At 31.8% G+C, this 25,688-nt stretch overlaps 1 protein-coding gene across 2 annotated transcripts; it reads left to right on the forward strand.

Moving 5' to 3' along the window:
- Nucleotides 1–456: 456 nt before the first annotated feature.
- LOC127739124 (serine/threonine-protein phosphatase 4 regulatory subunit 3A-like) lies at nucleotides 457–24,157 on the forward strand. 2 transcript variants are annotated; one of them, XM_052250709.1, is made up of 17 exons: nucleotides 457–513; nucleotides 645–909; nucleotides 2,334–2,389; nucleotides 2,634–2,732; nucleotides 3,294–3,947; nucleotides 4,287–4,436; nucleotides 5,395–5,439; nucleotides 7,161–7,277; nucleotides 9,138–9,192; nucleotides 9,893–9,996; nucleotides 13,228–13,330; nucleotides 14,205–14,363; nucleotides 14,827–14,996; nucleotides 16,222–16,364; nucleotides 17,293–17,480; nucleotides 18,783–18,988; nucleotides 19,997–24,157. In XM_052250709.1, exons 2-17 carry the CDS (start codon nucleotides 759–761, stop codon nucleotides 20,096–20,098), a joined length of 2,502 nt encoding a protein of 833 aa, XP_052106669.1. In that variant the 5' UTR covers nucleotides 457–513; nucleotides 645–758; the 3' UTR covers nucleotides 20,099–24,157. The 2 variants fall into 2 exon arrangements, with proteins under 2 accessions (XP_052106669.1, XP_052106670.1); XM_052250710.1 differs by having other exon boundaries at nucleotides 9,893–9,969.
- Nucleotides 24,158–25,688: the final 1,531 nt, after the last annotated feature.

The raw sequence follows: 25,688 nt of genomic DNA on the forward strand, positions 1-25,688 counted from the left end.
ATCAATTGCCATTTGTTCGATTGATCATTATTGTTTTTTCAACAATCTATCGCTTATTTATTGATTGGTTAGTTAATTGAATGATTGATTGATTGATTGATTTATATTCAACATACTGTAGAATAGAATAGAATAGAATAGGCTATTTTTTTTTTAAATGTTTTTTAGTTTACCATATCCCTTGAAGAGAATGAAAGCATTTTTGTTTCAATTTAAAAATGGGGTAAAATAATTAGCCGTTCAAATGAAAATATACTATATGGTATGGGTTTTTTAACATTGTTGAAAGCCATACGGTGATGTGTGGTTGTTTATATCTTTGTCCTTAGGTTTTTCGTGGATAGTTTTCAGTTATACAGAAATTCCGGTATATAAAACCGCATCCTATACCGATATTGAGTTTGAAAAAAATTACGAAAAACCGTGTAACAAATTTTGGAAACCCCAATTTGACTACCTAAACACATTCAAGATGGCGGACCAATTGATTGCTCGACATTATGTTTACCAAATGTAAATTTACAATATTAATGTTATTTTAAAATAATCACTTATTGGTATTTTGCGATAATAATTTTCCGGCAGTTCTTAATGAACTGTCGATCTTTGAAATGCAATACTAATTCGCTCATCGATAATTTCAGGTGATGTGAGTACGCGGTCCAGATTGCCTTCGTGTGGAATCGAATAGTACAAAGGATTTCAGCATAAATTAAACTATACTAATAAGTTTAATCGACAAGTAATAGTTTAAAGAAATGGCGGACACAACAAGCACACGTAGACGGGTGAAATTGTACATGTTAAACGAAGAACGTCAATGGGATGACCAAGGCACCGGGCATGTGTCGTCCATTTTTGTTGAAAGATTGAAAGGAATGTCACTTCAAGTCCGATCTGAAACGGATGGTTAGTTACTCATTCTTCATCATTAGATCACTGTAAACTTGTATTCATTGACATTTCTATACACTATATCGTTTATTCCAATTAAGCCACCTCAGGGGTCAATGACATTAAGATACAATCATCATGATCATAGTACAGTTTCATCAACATGCACAAATTTTAATCTATTTAACAAAATTAAAAATCAACATGTATGATATGACGCAGGTACTTGATAGTCCAAATAATTGTCAACTTCAAAGGCTGTTTTTTTTATTCTGGATTTGACACCTTCCTGTGTTACAGGGAAAAAAATATACCAAACTCCATTAAAACTGTCAATATCAACCAATGGAACAAATGGCAGGCATCTAGCAAAAAATAAAAAAAAAAACAATGTACAAGTCATATTATTTTGACTTTAAACTTTTATTATTTAGCCCCTGAGGGTTGATGATATTTGACAAAAGAATGTTTAGTGTTTGTTTTACTTACCATCATGAATTTCTAAAAACTTTTTTGGCAGATAAACCAATCTGTTAGAAATGGTATGCTCCTTTGTGATGTAAACAGATCCTTTTCATGTTTGGGAAGATCCTCATAAATTGGTATTATTCCCATTTAATATAGTATTATACCCCAAAACTGGTATCAATTTTCAGTGATAACAGTCTGCACCAAACTGCTAGTCTGAAGACCAATATTCCTTCATTTTTCTAATGTGTCCCAAAAAAGTTTTGAAAATACTTCACTGACTAGTCTGGATAAAATTGAGAAGTCTTGGGCATCTAACTAGTGGCTAACGGTGCAGACTGTGATATTGATAATAATAAAAACTTTTGATTTCAAGATATTTACTGTCATGTCACAAACGTTCAGGTAAATGCATGACAACATTTTGCATAAAGATGACTGAAAGTTATTAGCCTTGAAAAAGTTGGATTTTTGCATTGAAGGCCATAATAACCTTTGTATTCAGGTCTCATTTGAAGTATGGTCTTAATTTGAGAAAATGTTGCCATTTATATAAATATTTGCGCGATGACAGCCATTATGCTGAAATACAAAATTCGATTTTCTATCATTGTAAACTGATACCTGATTTTTGGTATAAAACCCATAAATCGAAAAGTACCCATTATATGAGGATCTTCCCCTACCTGTTTTTGTCAATAAGACTTCAGTTAAAATTGTTGATCTTGTGAAATTATGACGATTTTCACAAAGCCTGAATAATATGGATTAGTGTTTTAACTCCACTGTGTGGTGAAATTAGAAGGTTTATATATTTTACATCCCTATTTCATGAAATTTGTAAAAGTTTTTTCCATGTACCATCAATTGCAGACTCTTTATTTTAATAATCCTAAAGGGCTACTTTAGAGTATTACTAGCCCCAAGACTAAAATTTTCAGTAACAATGGAACTTGTTTTATTTATTACAGGAACTGTTCTTTTGGAGTCGAAGATTCAGCCTGATACCATGTACCAGAAACAACAGGTAATGTCACATTTTGTGACAGGTTGTTGTTGGAAAATTGCTATCACCTTCTTTCTTTCATCAAACATTAAAATAAAACAGAGAAGAGCTCATGCATGATGGTTATATAATATGCTGGTTTAAAGTGGCTAAGACCATAACATTTAATATATAAAATTTGAAATTTCTCAGTAGGATGTATAACTGACAGCATGTGAAGTTGTTGTTTTACACACCATGACTGACATATTTATATACATTTTAGGAAACCTTGATAGTATGGTCAGAAGCAGCTAATTATGACTTGGCTTTAAGTTTCCAGGAACAAGCTGGTTGCCTTGAGATTTGGAGGAAAATTTGTCAGGTAAATCATCTCTCATTTCAGTTTTAAATATGCAGTCTCTAAATGAGAGTTATATAGCTTGTTACATATATTTGGCTTAATACAAATTCTAACTAGTTAAGTTTACCTGTCTAAAAATCTCTGAACACTTTTGTAAATAACTTTTCTTTTCCTTCACAAGTTCAAAATAGTGCAAGTTAAGCAAACATTTTTATTCCATTGCCATAGGCAATGGGGGCATTAAGTGTTGCCCTTGACCTTCCATCCGTCTTTCCTTCCCATTTTTGTTTCTGCACTTTTAACAAGTTTTCCTCGTCCAAATTTTATGAAACTCAATGTTAAGAACCACAACACTCAGACTAAGTTCGGTCAGTGAGTCATTTACCGTTCTAGAGTTATGCCCCTTTTTAACTTGAAAAATTGTGAAGCTTAAGCAGAGGCATTCATCAAAATTCTAAAAAAAAACAACAGAAATATTACATGAAGTGTGAAAATTTCACAGTCACTAATTTTGTAGTAGAAACGAATTTTAATAAAGCAGCTCAAAGAAAGCTTTTATGGTGTTAATTATAAATTTTTCAGGTACAAGGAAAAGATCCATCAGTGGACATTACACAAGATTGTTTAATTGACCATGGTGAACATGATGAAGAATTTCAGGAAGATAGCACTATAGAAGATGCCCCAGACGCTGCTCAGGAGATTGAGTTACCTCCCTGTGAACTAAGCAAACTAGAGGAGATATGGAACATATTTACTGAGTCGTCGATTCAATCTGCACCCATACGCAAAGAAAAACTCTCAATGGCCATTGAAAACAGCGGCTATATCAAAAAATTATTGGATCTGTTTCACATGTGTGAAGATTTAGATAACATGGAAGGACTTCATCATTTGTATGAAATATTTAAGAATATATTTTTATTGAACAGAAATGAATTATTTGAGATCATGTTTTCAGAGGAAACAATATTCGATGTGATAGGAGTGTTAGAACATCAGCCATCATCACCACAGCCAGCACAACACAGAACATATTTAAAGGAGACGGCTAAATTTAAACAAGTTGTGCCGATGACAAACAAGGAACTTTTAAATAAGATCCACCAGACATATCGTGTACAGTACATACAAGATGTCATCTTACCGACACCCTCAGTGTTCGAGGAGAATCATTTATCTTCATTAACTTCATTTATATTCTTTAACAAAGTGGAGATTGTCAGTATGATACAGGTTAGTATTATTGCAAAATATTTTTAAGGAGGGGGCATATAAGCTTCATCTATGGAAATTCCTTTTATTATACACCTTAATCTTACCCCAACTCTAGGAGTTGAGACTATTGCATTCACCTTATCTGTCCGACAAATATTTTGATCATCTTTTCGTCAGAATCACCATATTTAGTGAGCAGCTTGACCGTGATGAGTTGTCATGTGTGACCATTTCTTGGATTTGTCAGACACTTTATTCATTTTTGCTGATATTTGGATTTTGAAGTGAAAGAGGTATAACAATTGTTATTTGTAGACTGATATGTGAAGTTTATTAAATTTTGTCTTGATTTTGCAGGAAGATGAGAAGTTTTTATCATCACTGTTTACACAATTGACAAATGACGACACAGAGGAAGCTGTCAGAAGAGATTTAGTGCTATTTTTGAAAGAATTTTGTACATTTTCACAAACACTGCAACAAGATAGCAGAGAATCATTTTTCAAGGTATAGCACCCACCATGTGATTCAGTTAAAAATCTCTCTTGTTGGACGGTGTTGAGCATGTTGAGTGAATCACTGTAAAAACTAATGCTTTGATTCTGATTTATAACCCTGTCATATAATATCTATTATTAAATCATATATTAAGAGGAGATTTTTAGAGTAATTGCCCACAATCACCAGCATAAAAAGTCCTAACTGAGAGTTTTTTTTTTCCGGCAAAATCAATCGCCTTCTGTGCTCTGAAGTTTCAATATTACAGATTCTGATTGATTGCACTTGTCTTCAAATGGATAACTTATTTTACCATTTTTATGTCCCTGTTAACTGAATTGATTAAAAGTCTTGACATTGAAAAAGGAAGAGTGCACTTAAATGATATTATTCCAGTTTCTAACGGATGTCAATGACACGGCAATATAACAACACGAAAAAAAACAGCAAAAAAGACTTCTATTTAATTCGTTACATTCACCCTTCTTGTACAGTAGATGGACTTGTTTTCCTATTTCTGGCACCAGTGATAGAAAATTTATCAAACATAAAATTAAACATTTGTATGATTTCCAATGAAGATAGAGCTGTTACAATGTAAATACCAACATATAAATATAAAATAAAACAAACGTATAAAGCAATTGTAAAAAGAATACCAATAAAACCATTCTCCTTTTTGATTGTGTAATTGTTGTACAAGTTTTTTTTTTAATGAAAGTTGCTTTGATAATACTTCATGGTAAGCTGCAAATATGGCTAAGAAAATAAGAAAAATCTCTGAGTAGGTTATTCATGTTTTACAAAAAAAGACGGTTGGATACATCCTGCTGAAAATGAAGTGAGAGTACTTCGTCGTTTTTCATTGAACCCCCATATATAATCAGGAACTTTAAATTATCTGACCATTGAAATATAAATACAAGAAGTTTATTTTTGTTTCATTTTCTGTTTCTTTTCATTTCAGACATTGTCATCTTTTGGTGTTTTATCTGCTATAGAAGTCATATTAGTAAGTATCTGACTATCCATGTGTATATACATTGTACCACACACACATTTTCATAAAAGGTTTCTCCTTTAATACATTATGTAATATACATCAAAATTTGTAGTAATTAATGATAGGTTTGTGAACACTTCAATATTTGAAAAATATCATGGTTTTACAATGTTCAGCATTTATGTAAAATAATTTAGTTCATAAATTCACTGTGAATGGCTGTAATGGACTTTCTAATGGTAGGTGCTCACCCGGAGCGCAGAAGTTCGTCACCCCAATCCCAGGCCTGATCAAGCCAAAGATTTAAAAATTAGTATTTGCTGTTTCTCCAGCAAGGTTGTTGCATTTTAGAGCATTGGAAATGTGTCTGGGCAGGGTAGACCATGGTGACATGTCTTTCTTTGGCCTGTTACCTTGTGAATAAGCATACTAAAAATCTGGCTTAGCATTGTCTGTCTAGCGCAAAGCAGATCTCATATTCATATCTAATTTACATGTTATAATCCTGTATGCAGGTTATATTTGTCACCGGACTTTAAACACCAATCTATCACCATCACACCATAAAATCACTGCACCATTATCATTAGTTGACCATGACCTCATTTTCATGGTTCAAAGATGAGGAGTTTTTGTTTTGGTCAGTTTTTCAGTTACTATAGAAAGTAATTATAGTATTAACACATATAGTCAGAGATATGTAATAAATTGTATATTTTTATAATTTTTATACGCTCGTTTACGGGACGTATTATGGTATACCGTTGTCCGTCTGTCCGTCCGTCATCAACATGTTGGACATTAACTCAAAAACGCTTTAACCAATTTGCATAAAACTTTAGTGAATTGTTTATATCTATTGATGTGAGCTCCCTTTCGTTTTTTATAAATTTTAGATTTTACGTTTCCGAGTTATGGGGTTTTATTCTTTAAAAATAGGGGGATTTTCCAGTTTTTGGACATAACTCAAGAATGCTTTCACCAACTTGCAAGAAATTGTGGTGAATTGTTTACATCTATTGACATGAGCTCTCTTTCGATTTTTATATATTTTAGAATTTACGTTTCCGAGTTACAGGGTTTTATTCATAAAAAAGGGGGATTTTCCAGTTTTCGGACAAAAAATAAAAAATGCTTTCAGCAGTTCATATAAAACTTTGGTGAATTGTTTATATCTATTGATGTAAGCTCCGTTTAGAATTTTATAAATTTTACATTTTACATTTCTGAGTTATGAGGTTTTATTCATTAAAAAAGGGGGGATTTTCCAGTTTTTTTACAATAACTCCAAAATGCTGTCAGCAATTCTCATTAAACTTTGGTGAATTGTTTATCCATTGATGTAAGCTCCCTTTACATTTTCATAAATTTCTAATATGACATTGAGAATTAATTGAACTTTAATTGCTTATAGTCTGACAACAGATTTACTAAGTATTGCGCAACAGCACAGTGTATTGCACAACAGCAAGAAATCTTTAATTGAATATAAATTCAATTCATATAACCATTTTCAAGTTCTTTGACTACATTTATTCAGAAACCTATAATATGTCAAATATATAATACAATCCAAATTCAGACCTGTATCAAGCTTGTATATTGGTTCCATTTTTGCCCCAACTGTTCAGGGTTGGACCTCTGTGGGCATATCCAGCTGCGCTCAGCGAAGCAGTTTATTAAGGACTTGATGAGATATGTAATAATGTGTAAATTTCTTTCAATTTTAGGGACTGGACGATCCACAAATTAAATCAGCTGCAATAGATATATTTTCATACATTGTGGAGTTCAGTCCATCCACTGTCAGAGAATTCATAATGAAGGAAGGCCAAAAACAGGATGATGTAAGTTTGAATGACATGCTTTCTTTATAAAGGGTCAATTAAGAACAGGACGATGCAAGTTGGAGTGACAGACTTCCTTTATCAAGGGTCACTTAAAAACAAGAAGATTTAGTTTGAGTGTCAGACTTCCTATATAAAGGGTCACTTATAAACAGGACAATTTAGTTTTAGTGACAGACTTCCTTTATAAAGGGTAAATTTAAAAACAGGACAATTTGAGTTTGAATGATAGGCTTCCTTTACACAGGGTCAAATTTGATAGGGATCACAAAAGCAAGACCATGAACATTTATTCCAAAATCATTTCCTCCCTTTGAATTAAAGTTGTGATTGTTTTCTGCCAGAATTGGACAAATTTTAGGTTGATCTGATCTTAGTCCAATGTATATGACAATGGTGAGTTCATAGTGACAAAGAATTAAAGTTGTAGAAAGTGTAAGTTGTCTTTTAAGGGAAAGTAAAAAAACAAAAGCTTTAGCCATTTATGAAGGGACAGTCTTCTATATTAGATAGAACTGTTAGGCACTCGTCAATCATGTAAAGGAACAGTCTTCAACATTAGATGGGACTGTTAGGTACTCATCAATCATGTAAAGGGACAGTCTTCAACATTAGATGGAACTGTTAGGTACTCGTCAGTCATGTAAAGGGACAGTCTTCAACATTAGATGGAACTGTTAGGTACTTGTCAGTCATGTAAAGGGACAGTATTCAACATTTAGGTAAAACTGTTAGGTCCTAACAATGCCATGTGGGGAGGGGATTTTGTAGTCAGCTTCAATAAAACAAGAATGAGGACCATTTTTGGTTCTTAAACCTTAGTGAGATGTAAGCTCTTACCTAAATTTAAACCTTAGTGAGATGTAAGCTCTTACCTAGATTTAAACCTTTGTGAGATGTAAGCTCTTACCTAAATTTAAACCTTTGTGAGATGTAAGTTCTTACCTGAATTTAAACCTTTGTGAGATGTAAGCTCTTACCTGAATTTAAACCTTTGTGAGATGTAAGCTCTTACCTAAATTTAAACCTTTGTGAGATGTAAGCTCTTACCTTAACCCTTTCGCCGATGAGTCCCGGTTTACCGGGATTCACGCTTCAGATAGCTGACGATGAGTCCCGTTTTACCGGGATCGGAATACCTCTTTTATATGTCCCGCTCAAAACAGTGCAAACACAAGTTATCTTTCTTTGTTGAATACCCGGATGAAAGTGTAAACATGGCGCTTCCGTTTGTTGAAAACCGTGTCAAAATCAGAGGAAATTTACGGAATTTACGAGAATTTGAAATGAGGGAACATTTTTTTTGAAAGAATATGGAAGAATTGAAGCCAAACTAGTATACTTTTTTGACATAAAATGTTGTTTTATGTACAAAACACTTGGAATGGACATCGTTCAGTGTAAGGAATTTGTACAGCCTCATTAAATTTTTCAAAATTTTGCCGTTTTGGGTTAAAAGATTACGATTTTGGGTCAAAGAGCAGAATTTTGAGAATTCACCTACATAATGCCGAAAATTTGAAAATTTGAATATTTTATGAAGAAAAAATTATCAAAACATGAACAAAACTGTGAACATGGTGTAAGTGAATGAAATAAAGACACAAATAACTACAGACAAGTTTTTATTGACATTTATTATGAAGATCTCCCACTTGAGTAATAGTAGCCAGGGAAGCCATCGTCTCAGAGTAGCTTCTGTCTGGGCAGCTATCGGTGAAAGGGTTAATTTAAACATTTGTGAGATGTAATCTCTTACCTGAATTTAAAACTTTGTGAGATGTAAGCTCTTACCTAAATTTAAACCTTTGTGAGATGTAAGCTCTTACTTAGATTAAATGATGTTGTTTTGTATTGTAGGATGATTTACTGGTTAATCTGGTGATCGATCAGATGATCAATGATCCGGATCCAGGTAAGTTGACGCCAAAAATCATTCATCATAACACATTGTCATTTTGGGCTATCTTAGTGCCCAGTTCTGTTTGTAAATATTTTAGCCAGTGAAATCAAAATTGTTTGTAACAACTTGACTGCACCACTAGATAATCTTCGTAAGGTTTTCTTGTGACCAAAAGCCAAATAGATCAAACATTTGGGAGGTAGTACAATTATATAATTTATAAATTTTGTTAATTTAATGTGATACTGTAATTAAAGGAAGAGTCTATGTTTCTTTAGAGAGAGTTCATATTTTCTTATCACACATCCCTTTTTATCCAAGATAATGTGATTTTATTTGTTGTAAATCTGAATTTCAAATTCTCAACAAATTCTAAATTTTCTGGGAAATCTCAAAAATCAAAGGTCTCTGTGATTTATCAAAACCATTACTGAAACTCACAATCCATTTCACCCAATATCATTGAAAGTTTCCCTACAATACAGGTTATTTATTTATATTTACATAAAATTATGTTGGTATAACTAATTAGAAGTTTAAAGAAGGGTGAAATGTAACAAAAATTATTTTCAAACTAGCTTTACCTGTCCAGTAATAAAGTAGACTTTTTACTTTCTGATCTTGAATTTCTTTTATGGAGAAGTTTTTCAGAGATTTTGTTTATTTCCAGAATTGTACTTGTTGTTTTAAATGCTAATGCTTTATGTTGTAGAACTGGGAGGTGCATTACAGTTGATGGGTGTTCTAAAACTACTGATAGACCCAGAAAACATGATAGCTACATCAAATGTAAGCCTAAATGCTTACTACTTCAATGTATGTTTGTCTTCATTCTAAGTCATTCTAGAATAACTGAACAAAGCTAGGTGAAAATTCTCTCTTTATCTACTTGAAGTAAAATATTCATGTAGGTAAGACTAAAGAGATATCACACAAAGCCGTATAAACTTCTTTTTATATTTTTTAATTGCCATAAATTTTGTTGCTATTGACAAAGATGAAATACCACAGTTACAAGGCTGATTTAATCATATCTGCTCCAGTTATAATTAAATGGCTACAATGTACATGTATAAAGTTTTGCCATTTTGGAGCCAGAAATTTGTTTATTAGCATAGTGTGGTTGTTTTAAATGTTTTTGATGAAAGTCTGATTCATTTTATAGCCTTTTCAACCCTACAAATGTCCAGAAAGGTGGATTATTTAACATTGAAAAGTTACATGAATTTCCAGACAAAATCCTTATTTAAGTAAATATTTTACAAGCAAGGCATCTGCTCAGTTATTCTAGAAAAATTCTTGTCACTAAAATATTTTGTGTAACATCATCAAAAAGTTCTTACAGTATCATGTCTTATCATCATAACATTCTTATATTGTTGATTTATTTAAATATGTGGAATACCTATAACTCGGAAGGGGGGTTACGTCTACCATTAATTATATACTGAAGGAAAGAAAAATTTTTATTTACTTTTTGTGGGAGGAAATGATAAAAGAAAATTAGAACCCTGGAAATCGCATCTCCCAACCAAAATGAATAATTAATGAAAATTAATTAATCCAGTTTTGTCATTTTCCGCAAAAAGAAAAAAATCTGATTTAAGAGGGGGCAAAGTTATTTCTCACTAATCTGAGTGAATTTGATAATTGCATTAATCATTACTTTAAGGGCTGTTTCATTAAAATTTACATGGTACCCAGGGAAGGCACTTTAAAAAATGGGGTAACCACCTATAGAGGTATATTAAAATTTCACTTACATTTCCATTATACAAAAAAAAACATAGATGACACCCACCCATAGTTGAGATTTGGAAGTGCCTTACCTGGGTCCCATGTATGTTTTTATGGAACAGCCCTTAATATTATCCACATATACTAAAATAAATTTCAACTCAACAAATAGAAGGGTTTATTTGTGTTGAAAGTAAAAAAATCTTGTTTTAACTGCTTTTAAAAATGTATCAACCAGTAGACCAAACTTTGAACCAATCATTCATACGGGTTTATCTGATAATTATGCTCGCCAACAAACATGGCTGTCAAAACTATTTAGAGAACAAACATGAACAATTTTATATGTGAACAATGTCAAATGGGAAATTTTACTTAATTGTACCTCTGACAGCTAATTCAAAACAGAATAATGAATTTTTTATTCAAGAGTCTGCAGTCAATACGTTTCTTTGTTGTATTTGTAAACTACCACATGTTTTTATCTCCAGTTTGTACATTTCCCTTTGATCTTACTGCCTAATATTTTTTATATCATGGACAGGACTTGATACTCGAAAAAGGCAATGACGTCATGTATCAGTGGAGCAACGTGCTCAAGTCCACCCGTGTCAATTTATCAATGAAATGCATGAGACTTCATTCATGCAATTGAACAACTATCCCAATGTTTTGTACACGTAAAAGTAGTTATCATACTAACTAGTTCATTTTCCTTCATATTCTCAACCAATAAAACATACAGTTAAGACAAATTGCTGATAAAAAGAATAATGTCATGTTATTTTTTGATAGTGACTTCATCAGCTCACATATCAGCTTCCCTTGCGGGCTTGCTTGATATTCTTGCTGATAAAGTCCGTATCAAAATAAAAAATGCCATTATTTTATATGTCTTGCATTGAAAGGGTTTATGATTATCTGAATGTTTGTTTTTGGTTGGGTTGCATGAAAAATTGCACACCTATTGAAGTGGTGCAAATTCCCATCATGGAATTATATAAATTTATCTATATTACCATATACTTTAAATTCAGAAATTATTGTGAGGTTTTTATCAATGCGAGTGGATGAAGATCACAATAATAAGAACTCGCATTCTGATATCTGCTACTTATATCTGTATGCAGATTTTCCTGAAATCGCAATGATTAATGTCGCATTTTAGTCCATTCTTCAAAAATAGCAATTATAAATGCACACAATAATTTCTGAATTTACAGTATTTATGAATTCATTATAGGCTATTTTCCATTGTTTAAGAACAATTATGTGCAACCCGGCCATTTGAATCTTTGGTCCATTTTTAAAAAGAAACATGAATTAAAGGAGTCATAAAGGGTGTGGGATATGCTGTGTTTTTATACGCCCGTTTACAGGACGTATTATGGTATTCCGTTGTCTGTCTGTCATCAACATGTTGGACAATAACTCAAAAACGCTTTAACCAATTTGCATGAAACTTTAGTGAATTGTTTATATCTATTGATGTGAGCTCCCTTTCGTTTTTTATAAATTTCAGATTTTAAGTTTCCGAGTTATGGGGTTTTATTCGTTAAAAAAGGAGTATTTTCCTGTTTTCGGACAACAACTCAAAATCACTTTCACCAATTTGTAAGAAACTTTGGTGAATTGTTTATATTGATTGAAATGAGCTCCCTTACGATTTTTATAAATTTTAGATTTTACTTTGCTGAGTTGTGGGGTTTTATTCATTAAAAAAAGGGGGATTTTCCAGTTTTCGGACAATAACTCAAAAATGCTTTCAGCAGTTTTCATGAAACGGTGGTGAATTGTTTATATCTATTGACGTAAGCTCCCTTTCGATTTTTATAAATTTTAGATTTTACGTTTCCGAGTTATGGGATTTTATTCATAAAAAAGGGGTGATTTTCCAGTTTACGTACAATATCTTTAAAGTGCTTTGAGCAGTTTTCATGAAACTTTGGTGACTGGTTTATATCTATTAAGACAAACCTCCCTTTAGTTTTTCATAAATTTCTGATATGACATTGAGAAGTTATTGAACTTTATTCTTTGAAAAAGCAACGGCGTATCATGCACTCATGGTGCAGCTGTTTATTGTAAAATTTTATGATCAACGCATTGCCACAAAAAAAGAAAAAAGAAAAAAAAGACTTCTACTCATTATCATATGGCTTTTCGACAATATACAAGTGTCAATACAATATGTCAAACTCTTATTTGCCAAGAGTTGATTGGTTGATATTTTTTTTTGTCTGTTACAAACATGCTTGTTACCTACAGAAGGACACAAAGAGATTTACTAGTGTTCTTCTTTATTTACAGAAAACCGAGAAGTCTGAATTCTTAGTGTTCTTCTACAAACACAGCATGCATGTGTTAACGGCACCATTGTATGCCAACACATCAGAGGGACGCTTAAGCAAAGGTATGTAAATTGTGTATGTGGTGATAAATCTCAGAACAATGCCAATTATATATATAAATTCCAACTAAAATAATTTTTCCATAATTGTAATGAATTTAGAATGTATTTTACTTCTTGTCTCAACAGTGCTTAAAATTTCCGATGCAGTTAGAAACATTGAACAGGCTAGTTCTTTACCTTAAAAAAAACAGAAACTGTTGTGTTTATATTTCTGTTTATTATGTGTTCAAAACTACATTTTTAGGAATAGATTGTTTTAAAAAAATCTTTGGCTGCTGGATGGGAAGTAAACAAGACTAAATCATTCAACAAACTTACATGTGACTTATTTAAAAGAAATTTGTTATGCCCCCGCCGTATCGGTGGGGGCATTAAGTTTTACCCTTGTCTGTCTGTACGTACGTACGTACGTCCAAAATTGGTTTCCGTTCTCTAACATGAATTGCCTCAACCAAATGTTATGAAACTTATACACAATGCTTATTACCACAAAACACAGATCAAGTTTGAATTTTGGTGGCGTCACTCTAACCGTTCTAGAGTTATGCTCCTTTTTAAATGGAAAAATTGCAAAATTTTTAGTTTCCGTTCTCTAACTTTAGTTAGCCTCAACCAAATGTTATGAGACTTACACACAATGCTTATTACCACAAAACTCAGATCAAGTTCAAATTTGGGTAGCGTCGCTTTACCGTTCTTTAGTTATGTCCCTTTATAACTAAATGATATGCAAGCGGGGGCATCATCTGTGTCCACATGTGGACACTATCCACATTTATTTTTGTATAATTTAAAAAGTGTTCGTTTTTTAATTGATTCTTTGCAGTTATTTCCATGGGCAAGATAAAAAACTATTAAAAATGTTGTTTTGTAGATGACTTCCAGTCAGCACAGCTACAATCTCTGATCTTAGAGCTGTTAACATTTTGTATAGAGCACCATACATTCCACATCAAAAACTACATTATAAGTAAAGATTTATTAAGAAGAGTTTTACTGTTGTTAAAGTCACGTCACAGGTTTCTGGCATTATGTAAGTAAATCATTTATAAAGAATAGTTTTTTCTGTTGTTCAAGTTGTAGCACAGGTTACTGGCATTATTAATTTAAAAATAGATTTATTAATTGATTTATTTATCTGATAATGGACTGGTTTTTGAAGGCATTGAATTAGACATGTGTTCACCCATATCAAATATTCTTTTATGCAATTGTAATATTTGTTTTAAACGCCACCTGTCATAGAAAAGTATTTGTTGAGGTACTTTTAGCTGGAACTGTGCTACATTTATAGATCATGGGTGTAGGAAATAGATTGCAATGAATTCATGAAAAAGATGTAGTAAAGAAAATGTAAACAAAATAATAAGTAATTAATTGCAAAATAAACTTTAAAAGCTAATTGGTACTTTAAAGGCATTCTGATCACTAATTAAAAGCTATTTTTCATAAACCTTTCAGAAAATATTATTGAAAGTGACAATGTTTATTTTCAGGTGCATTAAGATTTATGCGTAAAATTGTTGGTATTAAAGACGATTTTTACTACAGATATATCATCAAAGGAAGTTTATTTAAACCAATCGTAGAAGCTTTTCTAGATAATGGCACAAGATATAATCTCTTTAACTCTGCAATCATTGAATTATTTGAATTCATTAAAATGGTAAGACATTTTATTGATATATCGGTAAAGAAGTGATCATTTTATTGCATAAAATAATTTCATGGATTAACTTGAATTTTATGGACATGACTTTTTGCTTGATTTTACTAAGTGCAAAATCTTGCTAATAGTGTTATAAAGGCTGAATATTTTTCATTTCTGTGTGAATAATTAGTTTCAAACCGCACAGTCCAAATATTAAAGAACATGGAAGTACAAAATTTCAGAAATTTTCTATTAGAATTGAAATAATTCTATAATGCCATGCTTTATGTTTAGTCTAACATGGGTAGGCATTACTGTAAATTCAGAAATTATTGCAATTTCTGAAGAATGGACAAAAATGCAAGATTAATTATTGCCTTTTCAGGAAAATCTGCATATATATATGTATGAATCAGATATTAGAATGCAAGTTCTTATTATTGCGATAATCACCAAGTCGCATTATTTCCATAAATAATAAATAAAAACCTCGCAATAATTTCTGAATTTACAGTATATTTGTCAACATTTTACATATCACTAACTCTGTATACAGATATTGATAAATATAATGGAAACCTAGATGTTAAAATGAGCATAGAGCATGACATGATAGAATTATATCTTTATGATGAAAAAAAAGATATGGGCGAATTTACATGAATTCTGGTAAATCCATATAAATTGACCTGCTCTCCTTCATTTGGCAGTGAATAAAAGTGTCTTGAGAAGTAAAATCAGCAAGATGAAGATAATTCATGTTAAGATTATCTGGTATAAAGTCATTTCTAGTTTTCAGAGGGACCTCAGTGGCAGAGTGGTCTAAGTATTCGAACTTCTGTATCACTAGCCTGTCAACACCGAGGTTGTTAGTTCAAATCCTGCATGTGTCAGGTGCGCTCGACTCCAATCTTAATTAATTATCAGTTTCCTAACCAAAGGTCTTGGTTCTCTCCAGGCACTCCAGCTTCCTCCACCAATAAAAAATACCGCCACGAAATAGCACAACAGTGCCGAAAGTGGCGTTAAACACCAATCAATCAATCTAGTAGTCAGAATTACATGGTCCCTTATCTTAAAAAGAGCATGTAAACTATATTAATGATAGTATCTATACATTTGTTTGTTTTTTATAAGGATATCAAGTAATTTTATGTTCATAAAGTTTAATGGGTATGGTGTAATATTTAAGATATTAATTGATGATGTTAACTATACATATTTGTTTTTTTTTTTTCAGGAGGATATCAAGTCTCTCTGTGCTCACATAGTAGAAACACATATGAAAGAATTAGAGAGTGTTAATTATGTTAGCACATTTAATTCCCTCAAGATGAGATACGAACAACAACAAGATGGCCTCAAGGACAAATTATTTGATAGGTATGTTCACAAAGCACAGTATTCCAAAAGAGATTTTAAGGATGTACTTAGGTGAAATTAAAAAAATCTAGAATTTAAAATTGATACTATAAGTCAGAAGAGCACTAGTTAAGGAACAAAATAAACTAAAAATATTGATAGGTTATGGAGCTCCTTTTTGAGATATTTATTTTTTTTTTAAATGGCAGGAAAAGGCTGACTCAGACTTTTACCTTATTATTTGGGTCTCAAATCGAAAGAAAAGAAATCTAGAATATGCTTGAATTTTGGTAAATGACTTTTTATGAGCTATTGAAGTATTATATGAAAAGAAAAATTGGTGTTATGGGGCAAAATATTTTTCCCTGAATCGTAGGAAAAAAAACAAGGAGAGCGAACATCTGACAAAAATTCCTAATCCTGACCTAAGTACATCCTTAAAAAGAGCCTGTCATTTAATTGAAATAATTAAGGCTTGGGGAATAGGGCAAAGCAATAAGCCAGACTCTTTCCACAAAAATACATCAGAAGTCCGTGAAGAAGACCTTGAAAAAAATCTGGTTAGAAATAAGGAATTTGTCCAAAAATTCCCTAGAAGCCTTAGAATCATGATTTGAAATGAAAGATTTGTAATAATAAATGTTGTTGAGAAGGGTCATACAGAGTTCTAATGTAACCAACTTTAACTATCATTAACATGTATTATGGCTATGTATTTCTTTCATAAATCTATTGTTTTGAGCATTATATACATTCATAATATATAACAGAATCCTTGATTGGTGATTGGTTGATTGATATTCAGTGATAACTATTACATGTGTATTCTGCAAAGTCAAATTATCTATATTGCCAAATAAATTATCTGAAATTCCATTGTATTGCATTGGTATTATTGAATTGTGATTGTTGTACTAGCTCACTAAACATAATGTTTGTTAACCTTCAGTACATCAGTGTTACGGAATCATCGATATCGAAGAGATGCTAGGACACTAGAAGAGGAGGAAGAAATGTGGTTTGATGAAGACGATGAAACAGAGGACTTAGATTCCATGGTTCCTGTTTCTGATGTATTAAGATCTAGCTTAGATGCAGATTTTGACCAAATAAACAGATATATAGGCAATAGAAAAGGTAATGTCAGTATCACCTTTCAAAATAAACAGATATATAGGCAATAGAAAAGGTAATGTCAGTATCACCTTACCAAATAAACAGATATATAGGCAATAGAAAAGGTAATGTCAGTATCACCTTACCAAATAAACAGATATATAGGCAATAGAAAAGGTAATGTCAGTATCACCTTACCAAATAAACAGATATATAGGCAATAGAAAAGGTAATGTCAGTATCACCTTACCAAATAAACAGATATATAGGCAATAGAAAAGGTAATGTCAGTATCACCTTACCAAATAAACAGATATATAGGCAATAGAAAAGGTAATGTCAGTATCACCTTACCAAATAAACAGATATATAGGCAATAGAAAAGGTAATGTCAGTATCACCTTACCAAATAAACAGATATATAGGCAATAGAAAAGGTAATGTCAGTATCACCTTACAAAATAAACAGATATATAGGCAATAGAAAAGGTAATGTCAGTATCACCTTACCAAATAAACAGATATATAGGCGAACCGTTAAAAGTTCAGAACATATCCCTATAATGCTAATATAAAAAAAAATCTTAAATTAAATCAATTTACCTACCTACCTACCTACCTTACCCAACTTACCTAACTTACATAAATTGACAGTAAGGAAAATCTTATTCTAACGCCCATGTTCTTGAAACATGAAAACTGGAATGGAAGCTGTGATGTAGAAAAGTACATAATCTTCAATATGGAAGAGATCAACAAAATGTTCCACCCAACAATATGGCAGTAAATCAAAATTAAAAATGTATTCCGTTTGTACAATCTTTTCTATGTGATTTATATAAAAAAGAAATACACTAATCTATACAAATCACTATATTTAACAAAAAAAATATTTTGAGCTTCTTTCTCCTTTTACCATGAAATTAACTGATTTCCTATTTAAATTTGGAGGGAAAATGTTTGTTCAACCCTTTTAATGATAATTTTAATTGATCATAATGTTAATCTATACCAGCTGATTAAAATATAGATCCTGAGTCATCCTTTATAATGATCTGACAAATGACAACGCTCCATTCTACTTTCTTTTTTTAAAGACCTTTTGGGATCCTCTGGTTTTGTTGTAATGATCCACACCTTCAAAAATTTGCAGGCAGAAATTTCATTGGCTGATGTAATTATGACCAGATCAGAAAGTGTTAAAGCCTTGGCATTGGATCTGTATTTAAATAAGATTGGATGATATGAATATGTGGTTGTGCCAGTAGATATTTTACGGTCAATTAAGGCCTCTCAAGAGAATACATGTTAAATATTTTTCAGTTAATAAAGACCAGTCGAGAGAATCACCACCAAGGTTATTTAATAACAGATCAACATGTATAAACATTAACCTCAGAAACAACAGTCCAAACACGAGTCCAGTTGGTAGTCCTGCTACATCACCGACTGGTAGTCCTACGATACCATGTCCTACACCAAACACATCACCTATTACACCTTCAGAAAAGGCATTAGCTGCCAAAAGGGTGAGTTATGATCTAAGAAACAAATGCACATAAAAAAAGAGCATCAAATGACAAACGTGAAAAACAATTTAATAGCAGAAAAGGCACTAGTTGTGAATGGTTTGATTTAAAACTTCAATGAAACGTCAGAAAGAATGATAAGGAAAGAACATTGTTGAATCAAAATTATTCCAGGCAAAAATATATGTTAAAAACACATAATATAAAAATAGCTTTTATTGCTGTTCATCATCTGACAGTGAGCTAAAAGACCTGGACTTCTCAGCAAGTTCAACATACATTAAGACAATTACAGCACAGTGTCAATGTTGCAATATTACAGAGTTTAGCTTTGAATGTATATTCTTGGTATTTCACAAATCAAGATTAAAAGGGGTGGCTTGTGACATTTTGGTGTGTTTTTCTTAAGTCAGGAACCACATCAATAATTGTCTTTCATTATATCTTAAAATTAAATGTCCTGGAGGGATGGTAGGATTTTGATAGCCTCTTCTGAATTTAAGAAAACTTTGTGGATTTGTGGCATAGATATTTTGTCTATTGATGACAACTGTTTGAACTGTAGATTTCTTTTGTTTCTTTGTTGTTGTTTTGTAGCTGTCTTTTTTATGTAAACCCCTACATCTCTTTTAAAAAATTTTGGCACTCCGAATTAATAATGGGGGACAGAAATTTGTAAAAAAAAAAAACATGAATGCTGTTTGAAGAAGTATAACCATTAGGTATTTCTCTCATGAACAGCCCTTTATAATGCTAAAAAATGGCTGGATATAATACTTGCATATTTTGTATTAATGAAATTAAAATCTTGCTTGGATATTGTAGTATTTTATTGAAGAAGAGTTGCAGACTAATAAAAAATTAATAGTTAGATTGGATAAATGTACATGAAACAGTATCTCAAAGTGACTAAAGTTGTCAATGTTATTACTAATAAATGAAATTCTCTGAAGAGCTTAGTCACAAACTCATTGTCCTCAATTTAAATTATTTATTTTGTGTCAACAGGCAGGTTTAGTAGGACTAGTGGACTATCCTGATGAGGACTCTGATGAAGAAGAAGAGGATTCAGAAACTCCAACAGCTAAACGTCCACGACTGGCAACGTAGTGATATAACATAGTGATAGAAAGACTTCCACGACTTAGCTAGCCGAGACTGTGTCTCTGAGAATGGTGCTAGATTACCTGTGATTTAAGGGTCCAGAGAAAAGCCCCCGAATGATGGCTGTGCCAATAAAGGACTGCCTTTGAAGTGACGTCTGACCCTTGATGGGTAAACGGCTGGGATCATCATTTCATGTTTTATCAGAATGAAGTTTAATATCTGATCTCAATACTTTCATTATCATATTACTCTCCGGTAACTAGCTTATGAGGATGTTAACTCAATACGGCCCTCATAAGTAGTGGACCACTTCTTTTTCAGTTGTCAATGGAATAAGAATGAATTGGAAAGAATAGATTAAAAATCAAAAAATATCTTCCCCTTTATGGGTAAATTAAGATAAGTGATTAGTATGGCCTCTCGCTGTAATTATTTATGTATTTATTTATTATATCATTCAGTTGATATCCGTCCTATTTTAAGAGTTCTCTTATTTCACATTATGCCAAAATTGCTACCATGAATTAATTCTTCGTATCAAACTCAAAACTTATCATTGCATTTGTACAATTATTAGCATTTAAGTGTTTCTGTAAACCATGTTTCATTTATATGTACAAAGCACACATTAAGCAAAGTATTGTAAAGGTTGAGTAACACCCAATAGGAGAAATTTGACATGTACTTGCGTTCTGAAATGAGAGTAAGACCAAAAGTATTTAATTTATGTACCGTACATGAATAATTGTTTAAGTCCCCTTAAAGTAATTAATTACAATTGGGTTAATATTGTACTAAAATACTTAAAATGGCTCTGATCATATTTTTTTATGACTTCATTCTGAAATGGCATACTTGGACCATTGAAGGATATAATTTGTCAAACGTAGGAAAATCCCTTCATAGATCTGAAAAATTATCTACTTCTTTGTGCATGTTATATTTTTGAAGTTGTAAGAATTTTAAAGTATTTTTGTTTAAATGCTGATATCATTTTACAAATGTTCATGACAGTGTCACACTATTGCAAATATTCTGACCATAAAAGAAAGTATTATGTCATATTCTACATGCAAATTTTTTTTTAAAACATAACATATCCGTGTTGAAAACAGATTATTTTTATGCCACACCTACGATAGTAGTATGGCATTATGTTTTCTGGTCTGTGCATCCGTTCGTTCGTCCATCTGTCCGTTCGTCCGTCTGTCCCGCTTCAGGTTAAAGATTTTGGTCAAGGTAGTTTTTGATGAAGTTGAAGTCCAATCCACTTGAAACTTAGTACACATGTTCCCTATGATATGATCTAGACCCCAATTTCACGGTCCACTGAACATAGAAAATGATAGTGCGAGTGTTGAATCCGTGTACTATGGACTCCTTCTTGTTTTCCTATTATATAATGTTAAGTAAGGTCTCTGTAATTTAAAATTCTTTTTAGACTGAAATTTCCTAGACTAAATTTAGAGATAAAATAAAGAACAAAAATAATTCTAGCAAAACTCTACTAGTTACAACTTGTAGATATCAAGAGAGAAATGCAGAACTCTTCTTTAGGGAGATAATTGTAGCAATCTGAATGAAAACATGTGTTCAAACCTATAAATATGTACTGATATGTTTCATGATGATCTGTAGACAAACTTCAGTATATTGATTGCAGAGATAATACTGTTTGATTATCTGTGGATGTTTTGGGTGTGTTGTATTTCTTTCTATTGTCAGTATATGTTTCCATGTTTTATTAAAAAAGGTATTGCCAACTTTCCCTTTTTAAGCAGAGTCAATTTTGAGAAGTTAAAGCGATATTCCTGGAATTTTAGTATTGAAGAGTCTCTAAAATACACACAAAATACTTTAAAATATCTATATATGATCCTATTCAGCCCTATGCATTGGTGGTATAATTTTGATAGTAAAGATGTTAAAATTTTCATATGAATGTAAAATGTTTTGAAACCAAGAATCAATTTGTATCTGAAATACAATACAAAACTTTATATTTGATAGAATTTTGATTTAATTGAATGTCTTTCCTATTTATTTTTAGAAAGTAATGCATTTTAATCTCCTGGAAGCAGTTAGTCCAATAAAGAAATTAAAACTGAAATGTGAATTTTACTTTTAAGTTTCAAGAACTTTTATGGGAAAGCTCTGCTTGTGACGTGAATACATGGGAAATTGGTTCTATTATAGACCATCTAGTAGACTTTTCACTGTTAATTGGCAAATATTCAGATAAGCATGGAATATTCTGACACTATTTTGTCTATAAAATATTATTTTACAGTTAGAGAAAAGTTATTTTAATTTCATACTTGACTTTATAATGAAGGATAGTGAAATGAAGTAGCATAGATGTGCTTCAGTTTTATGTCAGGTTATTTTTCTATGAAAGTTGTTGCTGAGCTAGAAGGTATTAAAATCATGAAAATTTAAGAAATTTTTTTTGTAATTTGATTGTTGACTTAACTTTTATTAAGTGTTAAAAGAATGAATAAGCTACAGGGGAAAAAATTGAGATCACTAATACTCCTACAACACACTGAAAGGGTAACAGTATTAATGTTATAATTGTGGGACATTTTCTAGTGATAACTATTAACATCAATATTTTTACCAGTGGTTAATGTTTGAGTAAGGGTTGAATCTGGTTGTACAGTTATACCACTGCTTTATTGTAAACTAGTACTAGTTAAATGATTTGAAATTGCAGCTCTTTTCATAATGCTAGCAAGACAAAGGTTTGTTTGGTTTGCTTGCTTTGTTTGTATCAATGTTTGCTCAAGCATTGTAATTAAGATTGACATCTGAAAACAACATAAAAAGGCGGATTTAAACTTGTATACATTATATTTAAATTTGATTGGACATTATCAAATAATCAAATTTACCTATACACAGGTTTAACTCTGCCTACTTATATTGTTTTCAGATGTCAATCTTAATTACAATGCTTGAGCAAACATTGATACAAACAAAGCAAGCAAGTCAAACAAACCTTTGTCTTGCTAGCATTATGAAAAGAGCTGTAACATTTCTTAGTTAAGGTCGATTGGTAGCATGAGATATGAAAGGTTGTGAAATTCTCTTTACGCCATTTAGTAAATGATATACAAAAACAATTGACAATTTACAATTCAAGTCAAACATTTGAACAGAGAAGGTAAAATGTGGAATAAATTCAGATGCAATTTCATTTCAAAGTAAACCAGAAAACATTCCTGTATTGAAACTTCAAAAAAACAATGTTAATACTATTCAGCAGTTTACATTAACAACTGGCATCAGTGTTAATAATGAGTCTTCTTAAAGGTTAAACAAAACAGTTGTTAATTTGATGAAGAAACACCATAAAATTGTCAGTATCTAGTGCTGTATTCTGTCCATCTAATGTCAAGGTCAAACTAACTGGGATATTTCAAATAAGAAAGAATTGACTTTCAAAAGGAATTTTTCTATCCTAGACATTTCATCTACCCTATCTATAATGGTGTTTCAGTTTTACAGTTCTTAACACAAGTCACTGAATGATAGAAGAACTGAATTTGTTCATTATAGTAAACATATTCGATTTGAAGCCCTTAGTACTTACAAGTTTCAGTATTTGATTTGAATTAGTTCTGAACATCATGGGATTGTATTAACTCCCTCTCCCCCTAATTGGGATTATATCATCATTATTACTAAGTATTTAGTCTTTCTAAGTATAATAAGACAGTACTTAAACCCTCTGGCCAGTATTGAAATTTATTACACAAGATCTGAATACCGAGTATTTTTTAAAGAAAAAAAATGGCTACTGAACAAGTTTAATACTTGACTTTACTTAATTACAGATATCAATGGGAAGTATAAAGTATTTTAGTATTGAGAACACCATTGTAGAACTTCAGGCAGCATGAAAAGGAATTATTTTTGGCATGAAATGGTGCATGCTCTGTTTTATTGTACATAACCATACACATAAAGTCAGCATTTTATCAAATGAAATTTTTATTATAATGTAAAACATGTTGAATTATATGAAAAAACAAAAAAAATAAATGCAACATGAAACAGTTTTTGATTTATTTCTAGTTATTGCCTACAAAATATCATCGAGAGTTAGAAGAGAGATGTCATGAATTATTTCTTGTTACTGTAAATTCAGAAATTATTGCTATATGAAAATAAGATGTGGTATGATTGCATATGAGACAACTCTCTACCAGAGACCAATTGACATAAAAGTTAACTATAAGTCACTGTACAGCCTTTAACAATGATCAAAATCCATACCGTAAAGTCAGCTTTTAAAGGACCCGAAATGACAAATGTAAAACAATTCAAACAATAGAAAAACTAAGGATATAAGTACCCATCCATGACACGAAATCAGTACATGCACAGAAAAAAAAAACACAAAATTTTGATCAAGGATTTGCAATAATAAATGCACAACAATAATTTCTGATTTCCAGTATTGCTTTCAAAATATCATGGTGAATCCGGGAGATGTCATGATTTATTTTATGCCCATTGTAGAATATACAAGTTTTACAAAAGCAAAGAGAATGCTTTGATAAAATTTCATGAAATGTTAGATGTCACTCGTCTTTGTCTGCATTAAATAAATTCTGTCATAAGTTATCTAATAGGCCCATTTGATTATAAGACTAATGTGACCAAAAGGGAAAAAAAGGTACATTTCAATGAGAACAACATTACAATACACAGAAAAAAGGCATTGAATGATAGACCATGCATGTCTGTTCTTTTCATGAGGTTCCTCTTTTAGTCCTTAACCATATTGAATTTTTTTGCAGAGTTGCATCATAGTCAAATTATTGTATGATGAATGCTGTCGAGGTCTTAAACAGTATCTTGATGATGTCCCATAGGATAAAGATTCAATTTATTTTGAGAACACTGGGTCAAAGATCACACAACAATTATAAGACTAAAATTGGGACAGAAATGTCTTTTGAAGCAAGTCCAACATTCACTAAACTTGCTGTGAAAATGCCCCTTGGAAAGAACAAGACCCCTACTGATTTTGGGGTCTGTAGTTTAAGGGTCAAGTTCACCTATAAATCTGAAGTTTTGGGAAAGTTTTCAAAGAATATGTTCTGAGCCATGAATCGAAGATTTAGAAATCTGGTTGACCATGCGGATTGGTTTGGAAAAGATTCCTATTGATTTTTGGGTGAAAGTGCAGAAGAAATTGATAGACTGAAGTTTTGGCAAATACATAGTTTCCGGACGATGTCTCGAATGGTATGTACAACCTTCACCACACTTAGCTTGAAAATGACCTTTGGAAAGAACAAAACAACTTGATTCTCCGGTCAATTGTCATGGTCATTTTGATCATGAATAGAATGAAATTATGGCACAAGTTTCCTTTCTCGATGATATTTTTTGAGACATAAATCATGGTATGATGGAGAAAGACCAACTCGGCACACATACACACACACACACAAGAAGGAAAACAGTTCGGCTTTAGGGGTAATTCATAGCACAGTGTAAGGATTTCATATTAGATGTATAAGTTTAATATTTCCCGCTTCCACTCACCACTTTCCCACCTTACGAGCAATATACCAAC

Source organism: Mytilus californianus, unplaced genomic scaffold (assembly GCF_021869535.1).
Source record: "Mytilus californianus isolate M0D057914Y unplaced genomic scaffold, xbMytCali1.0.p SCAF_4, whole genome shotgun sequence".
Lineage (NCBI taxonomy): Eukaryota > Metazoa > Mollusca > Bivalvia > Mytilida > Mytilidae > Mytilus > Mytilus californianus.

Excerpts from the sequence above, each read along its gene's own strand:
- LOC127739124 (XM_052250709.1), top strand. The coding sequence starts at position 759 with ATGGCGGACACAACAAGCACACGTAGACGGGTGAAATTGTACATGTTA. Across the intron at positions 910-2,333 it reads AGTCCGATCTGAAACGGATG|GAACTGTTCTTTTGGAGTCG; the intron begins GTTAGTTACTCA and ends TATTTATTACAG. Across the intron at positions 14,364-14,826 it reads TCACAGGTTTCTGGCATTAT|GTGCATTAAGATTTATGCGT; the intron begins GTAAGTAAATCA and ends GTTTATTTTCAG.